The 17,405-nt window shown below is 46.2% G+C and overlaps 1 protein-coding gene across 13 annotated transcripts in view; it reads right to left on the reverse strand.

Moving 5' to 3' along the window:
• The window catches only part of nadsyn1 (NAD synthetase 1), a 30,516-nt gene that overhangs the window by 3,565 nt on the left and 9,546 nt on the right, over positions 1–17,405 (reverse strand). For 7 of the 13 annotated variants that reach the window (XM_061756227.1, XM_061756207.1, XM_061756217.1 and 4 more), the window contains 13 exons: positions 17,313–17,402; positions 14,675–14,726; positions 14,513–14,601; positions 14,305–14,422; positions 12,481–12,612; positions 8,042–8,113; positions 6,088–6,212; positions 5,969–6,017; positions 5,772–5,874; positions 5,405–5,573; positions 2,596–2,731; positions 2,401–2,507; positions 1,430–1,561 (listed from right to left, as the gene is read on the reverse strand). In XM_061756227.1, coding sequence (XP_061612211.1) covers positions 1,430–1,561; positions 2,401–2,507; positions 2,596–2,731; positions 5,405–5,573; positions 5,772–5,874; positions 5,969–6,017; positions 6,088–6,212; positions 8,042–8,113; positions 12,481–12,612; positions 14,305–14,422; positions 14,513–14,601; positions 14,675–14,726; positions 17,313–17,402 — 1,374 coding nt within the window. The remainder of the gene's footprint in view (positions 1–1,429; positions 1,562–2,400; positions 2,508–2,595; positions 2,732–5,404; positions 5,574–5,771; positions 5,875–5,968; positions 6,018–6,087; positions 6,213–8,041; positions 8,114–12,480; positions 12,613–14,304; positions 14,423–14,512; positions 14,602–14,674; positions 14,727–17,312; positions 17,403–17,405) is intronic. The other 6 variants (XM_061756258.1, XM_061756236.1, XM_061756224.1 and 3 more) reach the window with 3 other exon arrangements.

Genomic DNA, 17,405 nt, shown 5'->3' on the forward strand with positions numbered 1-17,405 from the left:
TTGTACCTTTTCCTCTCTTTGCACAGACCTTTTTTTCTTTTTTTGCAATAAAAACCCACAAAGACAAGATTGCTTCCTTACTTATTCTGTGAGCAAACATGCTCAATTGGGGTTAAGAGAGGGGCTTTGACTGGGCCATTCAAGAACAGTCACAGAGTTGTTCTGAAGCCACTCCTTCGTTATTTTAGTTGTGTGCTTAGGGTCATTGTCTTGAAAGGTGAACCTGAGGCCCAGTCTGAGGTCCTGAGCACTCTGGAGAAGGTTTTCGTCCAGGACAAACCCCGTACTTGGCCGCATTCATCTTTCCTTCGTCCTGTCCCTGCAGCTGAAAACCCCCCCCCCCCGCCGTTGCATGATGCTGCCACCACCATGCTTCACCGTTGGGACTGCACGGGACAGGTGATGAGCAGTGCCTGCTTTTCTCCACACACACCGCTTAGAATTAAGGCCAAAAAGATCCATCTTGGTCTCCTCAGACCAGAGAATCTTATTTGTCACCATCTTGGAGTCCTTCAGGTGTTTTTTCTTTCTTTCATGTGTCTTGCAATGAGGGGAGGCTTCCGTCTGCCATAAAGCCCCGACTGGGGGAGGGCTGCAGTGATGGTGGACTTTCGAGAAATTTCTCCCACCTCCCGACTGCATCTCTGAATACGTATGGCTGTGTGATATTTCAGTTTTTCTTTTTTAATAAATCCGCAAAAAATTCAACAATTCGTTTTTTTTCTGTCAATATGGGGTGCTGCGGTGCCCTGCGACTGTCTGGCGACCGGTTCAGGATGTAGTCCGCCTTTCGCCCGAAGTCAGCCGGGATAGGCTCCAGCGCCACCGCGACCCTAACCAGAATAAGCGGTGTTGAAAATGGATGGACGGATGGGGTGCTGTGTATATTAATGAGGGGGAAAATGAACTTCAATGATTTTAGCAAATGGCTGCAATATAACAAAGAGCAAAAAATGTAAGGGGGTCTGAATACTTTCCGTAGCCACTGTATATGGAGTCATACGTACCCCTGTCATATTGGAATGAAAGTGTAGGCTACACCTTTTTTATAACCACTAGGTGGAAGTGGCATATTAGAATGAACGTGTACACCTCTCTCATAACCTCTGGGTGGCGGTGGCATTTTGGATTGAGAGCAAAATAATAAAGAGCATTATATTGTTAAGGTAATGAAGTTATTAACTGTCAGATTATTTCTTATTTTTACTCATTAGTCTCTTCTCAGGACAGGTGTGCCTACATAGCGTTGTCATGTTTTTGATTTAGTTTTGGGGGGATCAAACTGCATTCTGCATAAAGAATACTGTCTGAGGATTCAGTCAGCGCTGGCGCAAAAAAAGACCCCGAATCCAGTTGAACCTAACTGTTATTTAATTGTAAAGTAGTCAACTCAGTTTACTATCACCCGAAGTATATCAGCAAACCTCACCTTGTCAGAGCAGTGAGCTGAAATTGCGCAACACAATACAGTAGGAAGCCCTTCAAGTCCTTTTTGCTAATCCCTCCAATTGGATTGATGTCAGCACTGGAGCAGTCATACTTTGTAAAATAACCTGTCAGACTGAGAAGAAAAGTGGTCAGCACGAGCCTTGAGTGGGCCAATAAATATTTCTCAGGAATTCTCAGCATTTACAGTATTTGGGTGCTTTCAGCATACACAATTGAATCACCAAAGTGTCAAGTTCATCGACACTCTCTCGTAGGAGTCAAACTAATGAGAAGGTTTGTGTTCCCACACTACTCACTTGTGTAATAGACTAGTGTCAAGCCTATTCTGTACATCTGTCAAGGTATATGTACTCAATGTGTAAAATATACAGCAAGATTTTCTGAGAAGCAGTGGGCAGCGGTCGGGCTAAGGTTCCGACCTGACCGCATATCGGTACCTAGGTCGACCCAGCTGGGAGGCAATTAACCAAAGAGATTTTTTGGATTGAGGCGGAAACCCCGGGAAAACCAAAGCATGCGTGGCAGTGGAGTCGTTAGTACTGCTGCCTCACAGCAAGTTCCCTGGTTCGATTCCAGCTTGGCGCATTGCTAACACCTCACTGTGGGGTCTTTTTGTGGGGAGGTTGCATTTTGCGTGCGTGGGCTCTCTCTGGGCGCTCTGGTTTCCCTCACAACTCTAAACCTTTATGGTTATTTCCTGTCCGCCTGATTACGCAAAGATCTCCGGGGCTGTAAGTGGGAGAACGGTGGCGACGACGACTCTATGGGCCCCTAACGGACAGGAGCCGTAGAAAATGTACAACATTGAAGTAGTACGGCCCAAAGTGATTTCACGGAGCCCAAACTCCCTGGCGGTTGTTAGCCACTCCTCCTCCAGGATGATGTAAATACAGACAACAAATTCTACTTTTCAGAGGATACGCCGAATTCGACAGCATAATCAGTCCTTACCTCTCATCGACATTGGCTGAGCCCAGTACCAGCAAGCCACCTGGTTTTCCTCGAGTCCACAGACCCAGTTGGGCGAACAAGTAAGCCAGAACCATCCTTACCCTCGCCTATGAACACAACGCATATGCACGAACATTGAGTGCGAAGGTCTTCGAGAATAAACAGCGAGTTACAACCAATAAGCCAATGACAAACCTGGACATTCTGCAGCGCCAAGTTTTCCCTGTGGCTTCCTCCGTTGGCACGGAATTGAGGCCACCTCCCAGTAACCATTGAGAAGATCCCCACAATGCCTTTTACTGCCATGTCTATATTTAGGTTCATGTGTGTGCTGAAAATGCAAATAATCCATAAACCGTTGCAATACAATACACAATTTTTCTAAATGTTTTCACACATTTCACAAATTTAAAGCACAGGCAAAGAGGCTAGCATAAACAGTGAAATTGGCCTATTTTGCCAAACCACCTTTTCGTAGTATTTGGGATGTGATATTGTCTCTATGGTGCCTCAGTAAACATGAAATAGGAATTAAAATGGTCCACACAGACGTTTTTCTGCCAAAAGGCTTGAAATCAGGTCATTCAAATGTCTCCGGCTTGTCTCCGTCACTAGCGAAGATATCCGCCTACCTCTCCGCTACCAAGCTAGCGCAGAGGACAAAGTGGACATAGCCAAATACTAAAAGTGGGTCAAACAGAAGTAGCCGTCAGAGGGGGCTTTTCTGGACACTCTGGACACGCAATTTATTTTTTTTTTTTAAATTAAATTGACACTTTTACGCTAAATCCACACGAGAGAGACACTCCATGGAGGCCTAAATAGCCAAAACACGGGACCTTTAAGGTCTCAAGTGCTGCATCGTTGCAAACGCACAAAAGGTCAACATATTTCAAATAAAAGTGATCAGTGTTGCCCCCCAAATTAATTACAGCAGATCTGATCGATCGATAGATGACTATTAATCTCTCTACCACGTGAAGGATTTTTTTTCGGCAATTTTTCATTACTTTTTTTTTCAAAGTCAGAAGTTGACATACAGTACGATGACTACGCCTTTGGGGTAAATTTGGGGTAACCCTTATGATGATATCATTTCTTTGGTAGCTTCTGATTTTGAGTTAATGAGAGACACACCTGTGTATGTACTTGAACAAGGTACAATGTGTTTCAGAAACCGCTTCTTTGCGTCATATCATCATAAAAACAGCCGAGATATCCGGAGGAAAAATGTGGACTTGCACAAGTCTAGTTCATCCTCGGGTACAATTTCCAGATGCCTGAAGGTGCCACGTTCATCAGTTCAAACAATTCTACACAAGTATAAACACCAGCCGTCATACCGCTCAGGAAGGAGATGGATTTTGTGTCCCAGAGATGAATGTGCTTCGGTCCAAAAGGTGCTGATCAACCCCAGAACCAAAGCAAAAGACCTTGTGAAGATGCTGGCTGAAACTGCTCAGTGTTTCATTATCAAAGCACTCCAATTCCAATTTATTTGGAATTCAATTCAAGTCAAATATAATCAACTCTTTACAACGATTCTCCAGCCCCACACCGAGGTTCAAGACCCCGACCGGACCATCCCCCGGACTCACGGCTGTGGTGTCCTTGAGCAAGACACCGATACCCCAAAATGCTTCCCGGGCATGCGTGTGTGTGCGTGTGTGTGTGTTCACTGTGATGAGTTCAATGCAGAGAACCAATTTGGTGTGCACGCATGCATGTTCATGACAATAAAAGAGGATTCTTCTTCTTCTTCTTCTTGTCCTTTTTTTTTTAGGTGTTATCTCACGTTCATCTAGTATGAGTTCATGGAGCTACAGTCGCCATGTGGGCCCACGGTGCGATATAAACAGCCAGGTTGAACACAGCGCTAAATGAATTTGCTCGATCAAAAATGTCATCACTTTCCATTTCAACATGCATCCAGCAGTATCGATCTACCGCCCATTAACTGTCGTTGACACTTATTGTACATCATCCATCTTGTCACTCGCCGGCAACAGGCTAGTTAGCGGCTAGCTGGGTGTCTAAGGAGGAAGTTTGTTTTTGTAACACACGCCGGAAGAGTGGAAGGCGGCCATCGGACTATGCGCAAGCGAAGCGGATAGCGGCGAGAGATGTGCGATTTGCCGAAAGCTGCTTGTGAGTGTATGAAATGCTAACAAAGGGTTTCAGGATCATACTTTGTGGTATGTTTGTTGTCTAAACTATTAACGTGGGAAATTATGACTTTATCCCCGATCGCATATGATATCACTAGTATACACGGAAATTCGCCTGGCTCGCGGGTATGTTGATCTGTGGCGGTCGACTGGTTAGCCCGTACGCTCACAGTTCAGAGGTCGTCGGATCGTATTGGGGCATGTTGCCTGTTTTCCCTGTGCTCGCGGGGATTTCCTCCTGCATTCTAAGAGCGTGTCCTCGGTGACTACGCGAACGGGAGTGGCAACGCTTGTCGTCAACGGCTGTTGTTTTCATTGGTGTACTTGTTTGACATCTGGTATTTAGTACAGCGGTGGTTTTCAGAATTCCTTCTTTCGGGCACTCTCAATGGTGTTAATGGATACTGTCAATGTTCTTGAAGCGGCTCATTGATTTGATTTCTTCTCAGCTTTGTAATCTCAGCTGTCTAGTTTTGATGTCGCTTTCATCTGACTAGTATACATAAATGTCATCGCAGGGAAAAACCCTTCTGAAACTGAGTGGAGACTTTTTTCTGTTGCTTGAATAATCAATATAATCTGACACATTGGCGCAACAAATCATGTTGGAATGATTTGGGTGCGGTCAAACAAAAGGTGATATCTTCTCAGTTCTGTGCGAGATCCAAACGTGAACAACTGGAAATAAAAGCTGCAATGTTGGATCTCTCGTCTCCTATTCGTCCTTTGATATCCAACCCAAATGTTCTCGGTCTACGGCAAAATGAAAGCAATCGGCTGAGCGGTCGGCCCCGATGTTTATTGGAGGGTTCGGTTACAGTCCGGCTCTCATTTACCTGCCGATCTGACCGGCCAGCTCTTTGGCACGGTTGCAAGTGTCCGCTGATGAGTTTTCACTGGCCATGTAGCAAGTTGTGAAGATATGACCGCAGAGCTCCCTCGGCCGCCGAGGGAGGTAGGCGTCATCCCCGACTAACCTGCGGACATCTTCGAGGACCTGTGTATCTAAGAGGATGGAAAGAGCAGAGGAAAGCATTGCTTGATTTGGCTGTACCAGACTAAACCATCCGCGAATGAATACAAATACATCCATTCAATACGACTCCTTATAAAAATACAAAGCTTTTACTAAGAATCATTTCATACGTATCCATACATGAGTGAATTCTGATTGTCACAATTCAAAATGTGTGCACTACCTACCGCCATTTTGTATAGCCTGGCAGACCAGTACGCACATCGAGTAAACGATGCAGGCGACGGACGAGCTATCAACGCCTCCGCTCAAAGGCAACAGAAAGCCACCCTAAGAAGATGTGGAGTCAAATATCATCCGGTCAAATTGCTTATTTGTTTCATTCACTCCAATCAAATAGTGGGTTGTTTTCTTTCAATCTCACCTGTCCACTCCTCCTTAGGTAGTCCCAAAGCCAGCAGGCTGGCCCGAGGCTGAAAAACACAGGAACCGATGGAGAAGGGTTTCCCATGCCACATGAAAACGCTGACAAATATTGTCCACCTGATTTCTTCCTCCGGTGTATGCAAGCGGCGTGTTATCGCTTGGGAGGTGGGGAGGCACGTGTCGTCATTACCGGAGAGAGAAAAGTTGACTTTGATCCTACAGCATGGTTTGCACTCACTTCCCTGGACCAGCGAAGCACAAACAAGCCTATTATTCGATCAGTGAAAGTCCCGTTTGTCTTTGCCATGAAATGGGTGACATTTGAACCCTGCTATTCAGTCATCTACCGTTCCGCTTCTCCTCACGCGGGTCGCGGGCGTGCCGGAGCCTATCCCGGGCCTATCTTCGGGCGAGAGAGGCGGGGGACACCCTGAACTGGTCGCCAGTCAATCGCAGGGCGGTGCTACTTACGAAGTTATGTGCAACAAATATACGCATTTACCGAGACTCCGCCACGCCACAGTCGTCCAGACTGTAAGTTATTCGAAACTCGTGTAGGTCGGGGTGCAATGATGTACTACTACTACTACTACTACTAAGTTTGTCTCTTGGTACGACAACGAGGACGTCCTTCTCTCGCTCGTTGCTCTGGAGATGTAAATAGAGTACAATAGTTGACTTCCAACTCGGTCCACAGGAGGGACAAGTTGATGATTTTGTGGAGTGTCGTAGTTGATGATCCCAGATAGTGTTGAATTCGCTCCTCTTCAAATTGGTTTGTCTGGACGCGTAGCAGGTGTCTCCATTTCGACTGAACAGCAGCAGAGGTTTTGACGGTTTCGTATATTGGATGTTTATCGCAAGATAACGTGAATTATTGCGAGATAACTTATTTGTTGTTTTTGTCGTTCCATGTCACCTTAGGGACTCCGTATGTTTGTGGTTTTTGAAAACATGCAATGACTTGAGAAGCTGTGTAGTAGCCCTCATTTGTGGAGCTATAGCATTAAGCTGTGTCCATTATTTCAGGATCCCAGTGCCGTATTTGGGGGTCCAGCATGAGTCACCCCCGAACTGACGGCCTTGGTTCACATCAGTGGCTATAATTGCAAGTGACTTGGCCCGTTTTCTACCACGACCGAGTGCAGTTAGCTAGCTAGCTAGCTAGCTAACTGCACCCTGAAAAATGCATCTATCTTCCCTGGATGCCTCCATGTCCTTAACGAAATTCCCAGATGTTTTGTATTTTGGGTTATTCGGGATACCGTACTATGTTTAAACATTAAGCGTTGCAGGAATAGACTGTAACTAAAAGGAAACGTGCTCAAATGTCTGTCTTGTAGTGCGGGCCGCAGACTAAACGGACGGTTAAGCGGAACTACACGCCGACACAAAATCGACCCAGGCAGTGACATATTGGATGAGCCCACAGCCCGTCTGCGGGGTCCAGATCTTGGAAGCCCGCAAGCTAGCTCCACCACAACCCTGTGGGATGGATTCCAGCCGCCAGAGGCTTTTCGTGGCTATACAGTAGGCACGAGAAAGATGACGTGCCAACGAATTTGAATGACAGTTGACAGTTAAGTTTCAGCACATTCAGCGGACACACCCACAACGTCTAAAAGCTGAGAGAACTCTTGATTTTTCAGAACTTGGACGCCTCCTTTTACACACTTTAATCGGTCAAATTGGGTAGGCTCGTTAACAACACTGCGCTTTGTCAAATGGATGACATGGATTTTTTCACTTTACACGGACTTTATTTCTTTGAACTGTTCTTTTGCCACGGTGCGCTGTTCTAAGCGGACGGAATAGTGAAGAAAAGGTGGCTCCGACTACCGGAGACAAATTCCTTGTGTGTTTTTTGGACATACTTGGCAAATAAAGAGGATTCGGATTCGGATTCAAATTCACCTCAAGGCAACCGAAACGTACAAAGGTTCAAAAGAAACTTCCAAACTTGTTGCGGAATGTGCAAGGCAGGCTCGAAACCATGAACCGAAACCTATTGTTCCATTCCTGCCCTCGGTGAGTGGATTTGAAGTTGTGACGGTTTCTAAAAGTTGCTTACCATCCGCAGCTGGCATGACTCTCCTCGATAGCAGCGCACATCCTCCAGGTCCGAGGTGGCCGTGATCACCTCCTCAAGAAACACAATGGAGAACATGATTCATTTGACCTTCACTGACATTCGCTCCATATGACATTTGCCGTAAACTGGAGTTTTTCCAAGGGGACAATTGGACAAAAATGTATCGTACGTCAACTCGAATTTCTGCCTAAATTGCTCTTAAAATGTGACTTGATCTTAAAGCCAAGTTACAAGCATAGACAAACGGCTTAATACAGATATATAATAATAACAGAAAATACATCAATAAATGTCATTCATTGAATTGAAATGAAATAATCCCTATAGAACACAACACAAAGAGTATGTATGAATGGAGAAGAGGATTTTGCTGGTTAGTTATGATTGTGTCATTGTTATTGTTATGTTAGGTTGTCAGTTTTTGTTTTTGAGACTGTGGGCCCTTGAGAAATACATTTTTAAACCTTTGAATATTCCACCTATCGCGGATTGCCAATAAAAGCCACAATACCGTACCATACAGAGAATTATATTTCCATGTTTTTACTGAACACAAAATGTGAACATCACAGTGCAGGGCGGGAAAAAGTACTGCATGGGATTCTTTGAAAGTAAGAACTGGTTGACCTTCCTTCGGCAGCAACAACCTGAATACACGAACGACGGCACCTCAGCGCACCCGGCTGTCAAACTCCTGAAGTTTGCACATGACACCGCTGTCATCGGCCTCATCGAGGACGGTGACGAGTCCGCATATCGACAGGAAGCGGAGCGGCCGGAGCTGAACACGCTCGAGACTGTAGAGATGATCGTGGACTTCGGGAGGCATCCTTCGCCACGGCTGCCCCTCACGTCGCCCAGCTGCCCTGTGTCAACCGTCGAGACCTTCGAGTTCCAAGTTCTCTCAGGACCTGAAGTGGGCGACCAACATCAACTCCGTCCTCAAAAAGGCCCAGCTGAGGATGTACTTCCTGCGGCTTCTGAGAAAGCACGGCCTGCCACCGGAGCTGCTGAGGCGGTTCGACACAGCGGTCATCGAATCGGTCCTGTGTTCTTCCATCACGGTCTGGTTCGGTGCCGCTACAAAAAAGGACAAACTCCGACTGCAACGGACGATCCAAACTGCTGAAAAGATTGTCGGTACCCCCCTACCCACCCTTGAGGACTTGCACGCTTGCCAGAACTAAGACAAGGGCGTGCAAAATCCTCTCGGACCCTCCCCACCCCGGTCACCGGCTCTTCCGGCTCCTTCCCTCAGGTAGGCGCTACCGATCAATGCAAACTAGAACTAGTAGACATTCCAACAGCTTCTTCCCTCTTGCCATCAACGTCTTGAACAGCTCACCTACAATTCCATTACAACATGGTGGCAATTATTATTTTTTTTGACTTGAGTTGGTTGTCACATTTCTGTGGGGCCAATTACAATTTACTGTCGTCGTCTCGCCACGCCGCACTATTCGCATATACCGGCCACTCGTGGCAGAGTAGCATCTGCTCCATTTGCACACTGACTGAGGAGTTTCTGCAACATTGTCCCAGATGATCGCACTACTCGTCACTTTAAACCGCGTCCACTCGCTTGAAGTCTCGGCGCCCTTTGCACGATGGTCATTGCACCGGTCTATTGCGATATTAGCCATTCCAACTGCTCTAAGTGCTCGAGGACAATTCTCCCCCCCAAAAAAAGTACCGGCATTACCAGGTAACTAGCAAGCCTTTACTGCTCAGCGACTGTTTTTTTTGTCAATCGACCGTCTGTTGTCGTACTCGAGCGGCTCCAACGACCGGAGACAAATTCCTTGTGTGTTTTTTGGACATACTTGGCAAATAAAGAGGATTCTGATTCTGATCAAACATTTCCTGTAGTTGCAGATAGTCAATTGATAAGAGTAGCAAAGCAGTCGAAACGACTTTTACTCATGACTCCAGTGGAACTTCGATTTAACAGACGAGGGTTGTCCGTTACAGCCGATTGTCTGCTATGTTGAAATCTCTATTTTCATGGCCTAAATACAACCATACAGTACAAAATTATTTTTTTTTTTAACTTTTTGTATTATTAAATGAAATTATTGTAAACAAATATCCCAAAAAAAAGCTTGAAACAGTTTGCAAACTTCGCTCCTCCGGCAGGGGTTTGAACTTAGGACACTTGCATGTTCAAGCGTGACAAGCCCACGCGAGCACACGGCTAATTTGCATGCGTCATACCGGGACACATGTGTTCAGTAATCACATCCGGGCACCCTCACATACTCAGGGTTTCTCGGGGGGCAGGTGCGGGGTCGGGGGGGATGCGGGCATCAGACCGGGATTCAGTACGTCGGTACGGGCGGCCGGTTTTGGGGCGCCTCGGTGGGGCCGGCGGCCGGGGCGTGGGTGATGTCCCGTCCGGGCTCCTGGTCCTGACCCCGCCTCTTGGCAGGTGGGTTGGGGTCCTCAGCCCCCGCGGTGCACGCGCAGCAATTACAGGTCCCTTCTGAAGGTTATTGCGCATGCAAGACGGTGTCGTTTAACTTGCATGTGTCCCCTTTGGGACTTATTCGCTTGGGGTGGCGCCACTCCCTCGTTTTCGATATATAACTCCTAACTATGCGAACTTCCCGGGTATCCCTTCACTTGCATTCTATTTCTAAAGATGTTTCGAATTGACATAGCCTCTCCAACCACACTTCAGTTGTACAGTGGGTCCTGCACGCTTCCCCTCCTGTCCTTGTCCTGTCCAGTCCTGTCCTATATCGTCCTGTTCGTCCTTCACAGAGTCGAGCACTAGTCCCACTTATAACACTCCAATCTAATGTGCAATTGTACTAGCCATACAATGATTTACTTTCCTCATCTTTATTACAGCTAATATCCTGTTTGTTTGTTGTCTTCTCTTTTCACTGTCGCTCCCCTTTTTTTTTTTTGGATTTCTGTCATTCCCCTTTAAAACATTGTTTTGTCCGACTGGAATTTTCAAGTCAAAAAAAATCCATCAGAATACAAAGAACGACGGGCATCTTAACAGTGAAACTGTTCTGGCATAAAAGGGAAACGGATCCTCCTTTGTGTTTGACCGAACAGCAGAGAACTCAAAACAAACAAGTCAGTAATTGCAACTCCCAAACTAGATTAAGAATGTCATCACAGTGAATGTTAGTCATCTACGATTTTTCCCAAAATGAAATTTGACTTAATATATTAAAAAAAAAAAAAAACGGTTAGTGGTACATACGGTACATAGCACTGGCACCATCAAATGAAATTTGTTCCAAAGGGCGTTTTAAGTCAATATGAGTTGGGATGGTGCAGCACAGAGGTTGGCGGAGTCGCCACATATTGCACGCAAGCAACACGACGCTTACTTTAGAAGAATACCGCTCAAGTAAAAAGTAAAAAAAGGAGTTCTCCAAAACATGACTTGAGTAAGAGTAAGAAAGTACTGAGTAACGTCTGATTTATTTTTTTCAACCAGAGAATGAACATCAAATCAAATAAAAATAGGAATGTGCAAATCTAAAACAAGAAATAACATATTTGCAAACTAACAAATGAAGGCAAAGTCAGCTCCAAGAAATGGTCTTGTACTATATTATATTCCAAAACCAGGAACATGGCTCGAGTGGCTATAGACGGCGGTCTCCACAGCGCTGTTCAAATGCCGGCTCTTTATGTTGTAGATGAATCATTTCCAAACTTTTTCCACCCTTCAGGTGATTGATGTTTCTATCTTCTCGAGAGGGGAGGTACGTGCCATTGACTCGGAATTGCCGTCGCAATGATATCGTTCCATACGGGCTCGCGATCGGCTTCGGCAGAGATGACGGTAACTGCGCCGGAACACGTACGGACGGCACTTGGCCGATTCTGGAAGGAAACCTTTCTTTGGAGTGTGTATGTGTGCGCGTGTGATTTATGGCATTTTCTTTACACGGATTAAGAACGTAACTCTTATGATTATGATGATTATCATCGTTGTTGTTATTCACATTATTGGCAGCAGCAGCAGCAAAAAAAACGACGAGACCTAAAATCAGGGTCACCGCTCATTGGCGTTGCAATTTGGAGCTTCGTTGCAAAAAACTGTGCGCACCGGGAGCCTCTCCGTCTCAATTGCGCAGACTGCACGTATGCCAATATACCGTACTGTAGATATGTTGAAACATGTTTTCGTGGTTTAAAACTTGAAAACGTATTTGGTTAGTTACTCTAATTGATACTATTACCCGCAGCGAATGTGAACGTGAGCTTGAACGGTCGTCCGTCGCGGCGTGTCGGCTTTCCGGCTTTCCGGGAGGGAGGGATGTCATTGTGGGGGGTTTTTGTTTTGGTGTTTTTCGAGGTTCAGCAGCAAAATCGGACAGAATAGGACCGGATCCCATCCCATCCCATCCCATCCCAATAAACGGTAATAACTTCCTTTCCAGACTTACCACCTCATTCAAGGAGAACTGTGCTCCATGTGCCACAATGTCCCCGTTGACAGCCACCGTGGCGCAACCATCGTAATACAGTCGGTCTCCATCGCAGCCCCTCTGATTCGCATACAGGTAGATGCCGCCACTCTGAAAGTAGCCCCAAAATACAAAAACCATCATAGAGTGATCATCATGTGACCAATGTAAAGCTATAAACACTGAATTGCTGGCTACAAGGATGGTGAGATCCTACATCCTGATCTTTAACTTCAACACAGTTCGTCTTCTGTTTCTCTGTCCATCTTGACGAGAGGCAGTTCAGTTAAACAGGATTATTTGTCATGACGCCCAAAAGTATTGGAACCCAAAAGATCAATGACGACCGTTGAAATCAGCCTGTTTTGAGAGTCGGTCTCGTCTCGTGCCAATGAGCAACTGCTCGCCCCCCACCCGCTCCGCTAGCCCCGAGTCGTAAACCTAAAATTCACTTTATTCCTTCATTTTCTGGAGCGCTTCTCCTCACCCTGAACCGGTCGCCGGCCATATATAAACAAACCCCCATTTGCACTCACATTCCCACCTACGGGCAATTTACAGTCTTCAATCAACCTCCCGTGCATGTTTTTGGTATGCGGGAGGAAAGCGGAGCCACGCACATGCAAAGTCCACACAGGCGAGAGATGTGCTAACCGCCGTGCCGCCTGTAAACCTTATAGATAACAAAATGTATAGCGAGAAAGACTGCAATTCAAACAGCAAATAGACGATATCAGTTTCCAATTTTAGGTCAGTGAGATTTTGTACCGATCTGCAGATTTCTCCACAGTCATTCTCCGTATTCGGAGGGCTATTTAGGTCGGCGACAAAGGAACCAACAAACACGTAAACCTCAGTAACACTATTGATAATCATTTTGGGGACTCCAAAGATCAAATATACCGACGTAGCAGGAGAAGAGTTAAAAGCTCAACTAATTGCACTATTCGCTATTCGCCGAAGTGTACGAGATGTCACAATCGGGCAAAATTCAGAACAGCTTGCTCACAGACACATTTAAGACCAAAAAAAGACTGACTCGGTTGTGCAATTTGACATTTGATGGGTGGGCAGCCACGACATCCTACTATTTGTACACAGTCAGTGGAAAAGACCATTTTCCATCATGTCTCCTTGAATAACCACATCAAGGCCATGACCCATTGCTATCTTGTTATTCTTCTTTCTTTCCCGACGCTTCCCGTGCACGAGTACGGTGAAAACGAACAATGAAGGTAAAAGCTCTGAGTGGAAAGTGGAACCTCAGTTTAGTGACCAATAGCTTTTAGAAGTTACAATAGAATTTTGGGAGAAATATTGCTTGGTTCCATGAACGGTCACGTGGAACGGGCTTTCTGTCACACAGCGTAAACATACGGCGAGCGAGAATTACGTTTTGCCTCTCGCTGGCGGGGCTGCCACGTATATTTTGGGATTCGATAGTTTCTTACGGAGAGCTATAAAGGCTCTGCTCGGCTGAGAGGCAACGCGCCGATCAGTCGTTGCCGGCCCCAGTAGCAGAGCGCCACAATATCGTCAAGCCTAAACCCCGTCAAAGAAAGTCTGCCCCCTCTGCCACCGGGTCAGCGGCAGCCGTCGGTGGTGTTTGTGGGGGGGGCCGGAACGGATTTATGGCATTTGCATGGGAACACTTTTAGATGAGACAAGAGTAAAGCTTGGTCCCGGGAAACAACAAAAAAGCTTCTGAGTCAAGGCACCACTGTATCCGATCCAGATGTAGAAAAACCCCAAATTGAATGTTGGCTCCATATTTCAAACGCAAATGTTCTTCAGGTGACATACCTTGGCGGTGGCTGACTTGATCAAGCTGAGTCTTCGGTCTGCTTTGCGGAGCTCATGGTGGCTTGCGGAGGAATTTGTAAATATTTCAACACCGTCAAGACCCATCTGACTATGAGGACTAAATCAAAGAGTCATCCATCGAGGAGTAAGTGATCGAAGGCTCTCGTTGCGTCAACGCTCATCGATGACGAATTGGCGGTGACTCTACCTCACGGGGTGCCATAACTCTTCGCACATCTCCGTGCCAATGCAGGTATCCAGGGTGGAGAGCACGCAGTCTCCAAACGGGACTGCGTCCTGATGAGCACAAAGGCACAAATTGGTACCCTACTAACCGTACAAAACCGCATGCAGCTGATCGTTTCTTCACCTGCCCTGTCACCTGCCGGATCATTCTTGGCACCAAGTATTCCTCGACTGTCCTACAAGATATCAAAGAAAAGCCAAGCATGTTTTGCAAAGGCCAAACGTGTTACACTGATGTTTTATACTTGGTCCAAAAGACTACAGGTAGATGTCACTTAAAGGGGGACACAGGGTACGCCCCCTGCACTTTTTCAGAGGGCATCCAAACACTATACACAACGCAATCGTAAATGGAGACACAAACACGGAAAACACCCATGAATGACAGCGGTGCGAATGACACTCGGTTGAGCCGATCGCGCGTAAACACTGACGCCGGATCATCAATTCCCGAGAGTCTCGAAGACGCGGAACACCGCGCGCGTGCGCGTGCGTGTGTCGCCGCGGCCGGACAAAATCTTTCCCAATCCCTGTAAAATCACCAACATGCTTGCGAGATAGCTGCCACAAAATGAGTCAATCTGTTATTTGACATACTACGCATTGGTATTTCTATATTTGAGTTGTGTACACCAAAGTTGGTTCCGTCACAAATGCCGGAGCTCCCCCGCACGCACCCGACATCTCAGCCGTTGTGACGGGCATTCGTTTGAAGATAAAAGACTAAATGCAGACATGCAATTGTTTCCCGTGTCTTCATGAACTGAAGAGAACACCGCGCTGCTCCGAGTGTGTAATTTGAAGGCGCTAGTCTGAGGAGCAAGTCCGGCCAGGTCCCTCTGCAGGTCACCTGATAATATTACAGTTGATTCGCTGCACATCAAGACGCCGACATCTCAGGAGCCCGCGGTGGGACTATTGCGCGCACATACATTGCGGTGACGATGCTCAAACGGTACATCGTGCAGCCTTAATATACAAGCCCAATTCCAGTCAAGTTGGGATGTTGTGTTAAACATAAATCAAAACAGAATACAATGATTTGCAACCTATATTGAATCAAATACACAACAAAGACAAGACATTTCATGTTCAAACTGATTAAAAAAACTGATAAAAGCAAATAATCATCAACTTGGAATTTTATGGCCGCAAGCTGGGACAGGTGGACTGAGAAAGTTGAGGAATGTTCATCCAACACCTGTTTGGAACATCCCGCAGGTGAACAGCCAAATTGGGAACAGGTGGCTGCCATGATTGGGATTTCCTCATCTACGGTCCATAATATCATCAAAAGGTTCAGAGAATCTGGAGAAATCGCTGCATGGAAGCGGCAGGGCCGAAAACCAACGCTGAATGCCCGTGACCTTCGAGCCCTCAGGCGGCACTGCGTCAAAAACCGACACCAATGTGTAAAGGATAATACCGCATGGGCTCAGGAACACTTCAGAAAACCAATTTGCAAAGCAAAAGCCATTTATCAACAGCCCGCCGGCTTCTCTGGGCCCGAGCTCCTCTAAGATGGACCGATGCAAAGTAGAAACGTGTTCTGCGGTCCGACAAGTCCGCATTTCAAACTGTTTTTGAAAATTCTGGACGTCGTGTCCTCCGGGCCAAAGAGGAAAAGAACCATCCGGACTGTTATGGACGCAAAGTGTTGTGTTGGTGCCAATGGCATGGGTAACTTCCACATCTGAGAAGGCACCATTAATGCTGAAAGGTACATACAGGTTTTGGAGAAACATATGCTGCCATCCAAGCAACGTCTTTTTCACGGACGCCCCTGCTTAATTCAGCAAAACAATGCCAAACCACATTCTGCACGTGTTACAACAGCGTGGCTTCGTAGTAAAAGAGTGCGGGTACTAGAGTGGCCTGCCTGCAGTCCAGACCTGTCTCCCATTGAAAACGTGTGGCGCATTATGAAGCGTCAAATACGACAACGGAGACCCCGGACTGTTGAGCAGCGGAAGCTGTACGTCGAGCAAGAATGGGAAAGAATTCCACCTCCAGAGCTTCAACAATTCGTGTCCTCAGTTCCCAAACGTTTATTGACTGTTGTTCAAAGAAAAGGTGATGTAACACCGCGGTAAACATGAGCCTGTCCCACCTGTTGCTGCCATCAAATTCTAAGTTCATGATTATTTGCTCAAACAATCGAGTTGATCAGTTTGAACATGAAATATCTTGTCTTTGTAGTCTAGTCAATGAAATATAGGTCGAACATGATTTGCAAAGCGTTGTAATCTGTTTCGATTTGTGTTTAACACAACATCCCAACTCCATTGGAATTGGGCTTGTATATGAATATACTCTCGACCAGGGGTCACCCCCCCCCCCCCAAGGACCACATGAGTAACCCGCAGGCCTGTTTTAAATACAGCTCACCAGTGATGGGACATAATGATTTTCTAGGAATGTTGATCATTTGAAAATGTAAACACTGGAATAAAAATAGACATAAAGTGTTGCATATTGATCTTGATCAGTTTCCTAATTATTGTGAAAAATCATTAACATGATCAGTCCTCACATAAATGATGAGCATCATTATCATAATAATAATAATAATAATCCATGACACATATATAGCATTTTCATGATACTTAAAGAAGCTTTACAATTGCACACATGATTCCTTCACTCCACAGTCACACCCTCGTGGTGTGTATCGTAGTTGCCAGGGGGCAGCCTGACGGAAGCGGCCAGTCTGCGCCACTGAGTCATCCAACTTCACATTTGATAGCTTCGTGTTTACCAACCGAAACTTTGTCCAGGGTGAGAACCAGCGCAGCTCTCTGTAGGTGCCATGGTTGGCCAGCAGCATTTTGGGCCGGATCAGGAGGATTTGTCTA

The sequence above is a fragment of the Phyllopteryx taeniolatus genome, chromosome 2 (assembly GCF_024500385.1).
Source record: "Phyllopteryx taeniolatus isolate TA_2022b chromosome 2, UOR_Ptae_1.2, whole genome shotgun sequence".
Lineage (NCBI taxonomy): Eukaryota > Metazoa > Chordata > Actinopteri > Syngnathiformes > Syngnathidae > Phyllopteryx > Phyllopteryx taeniolatus.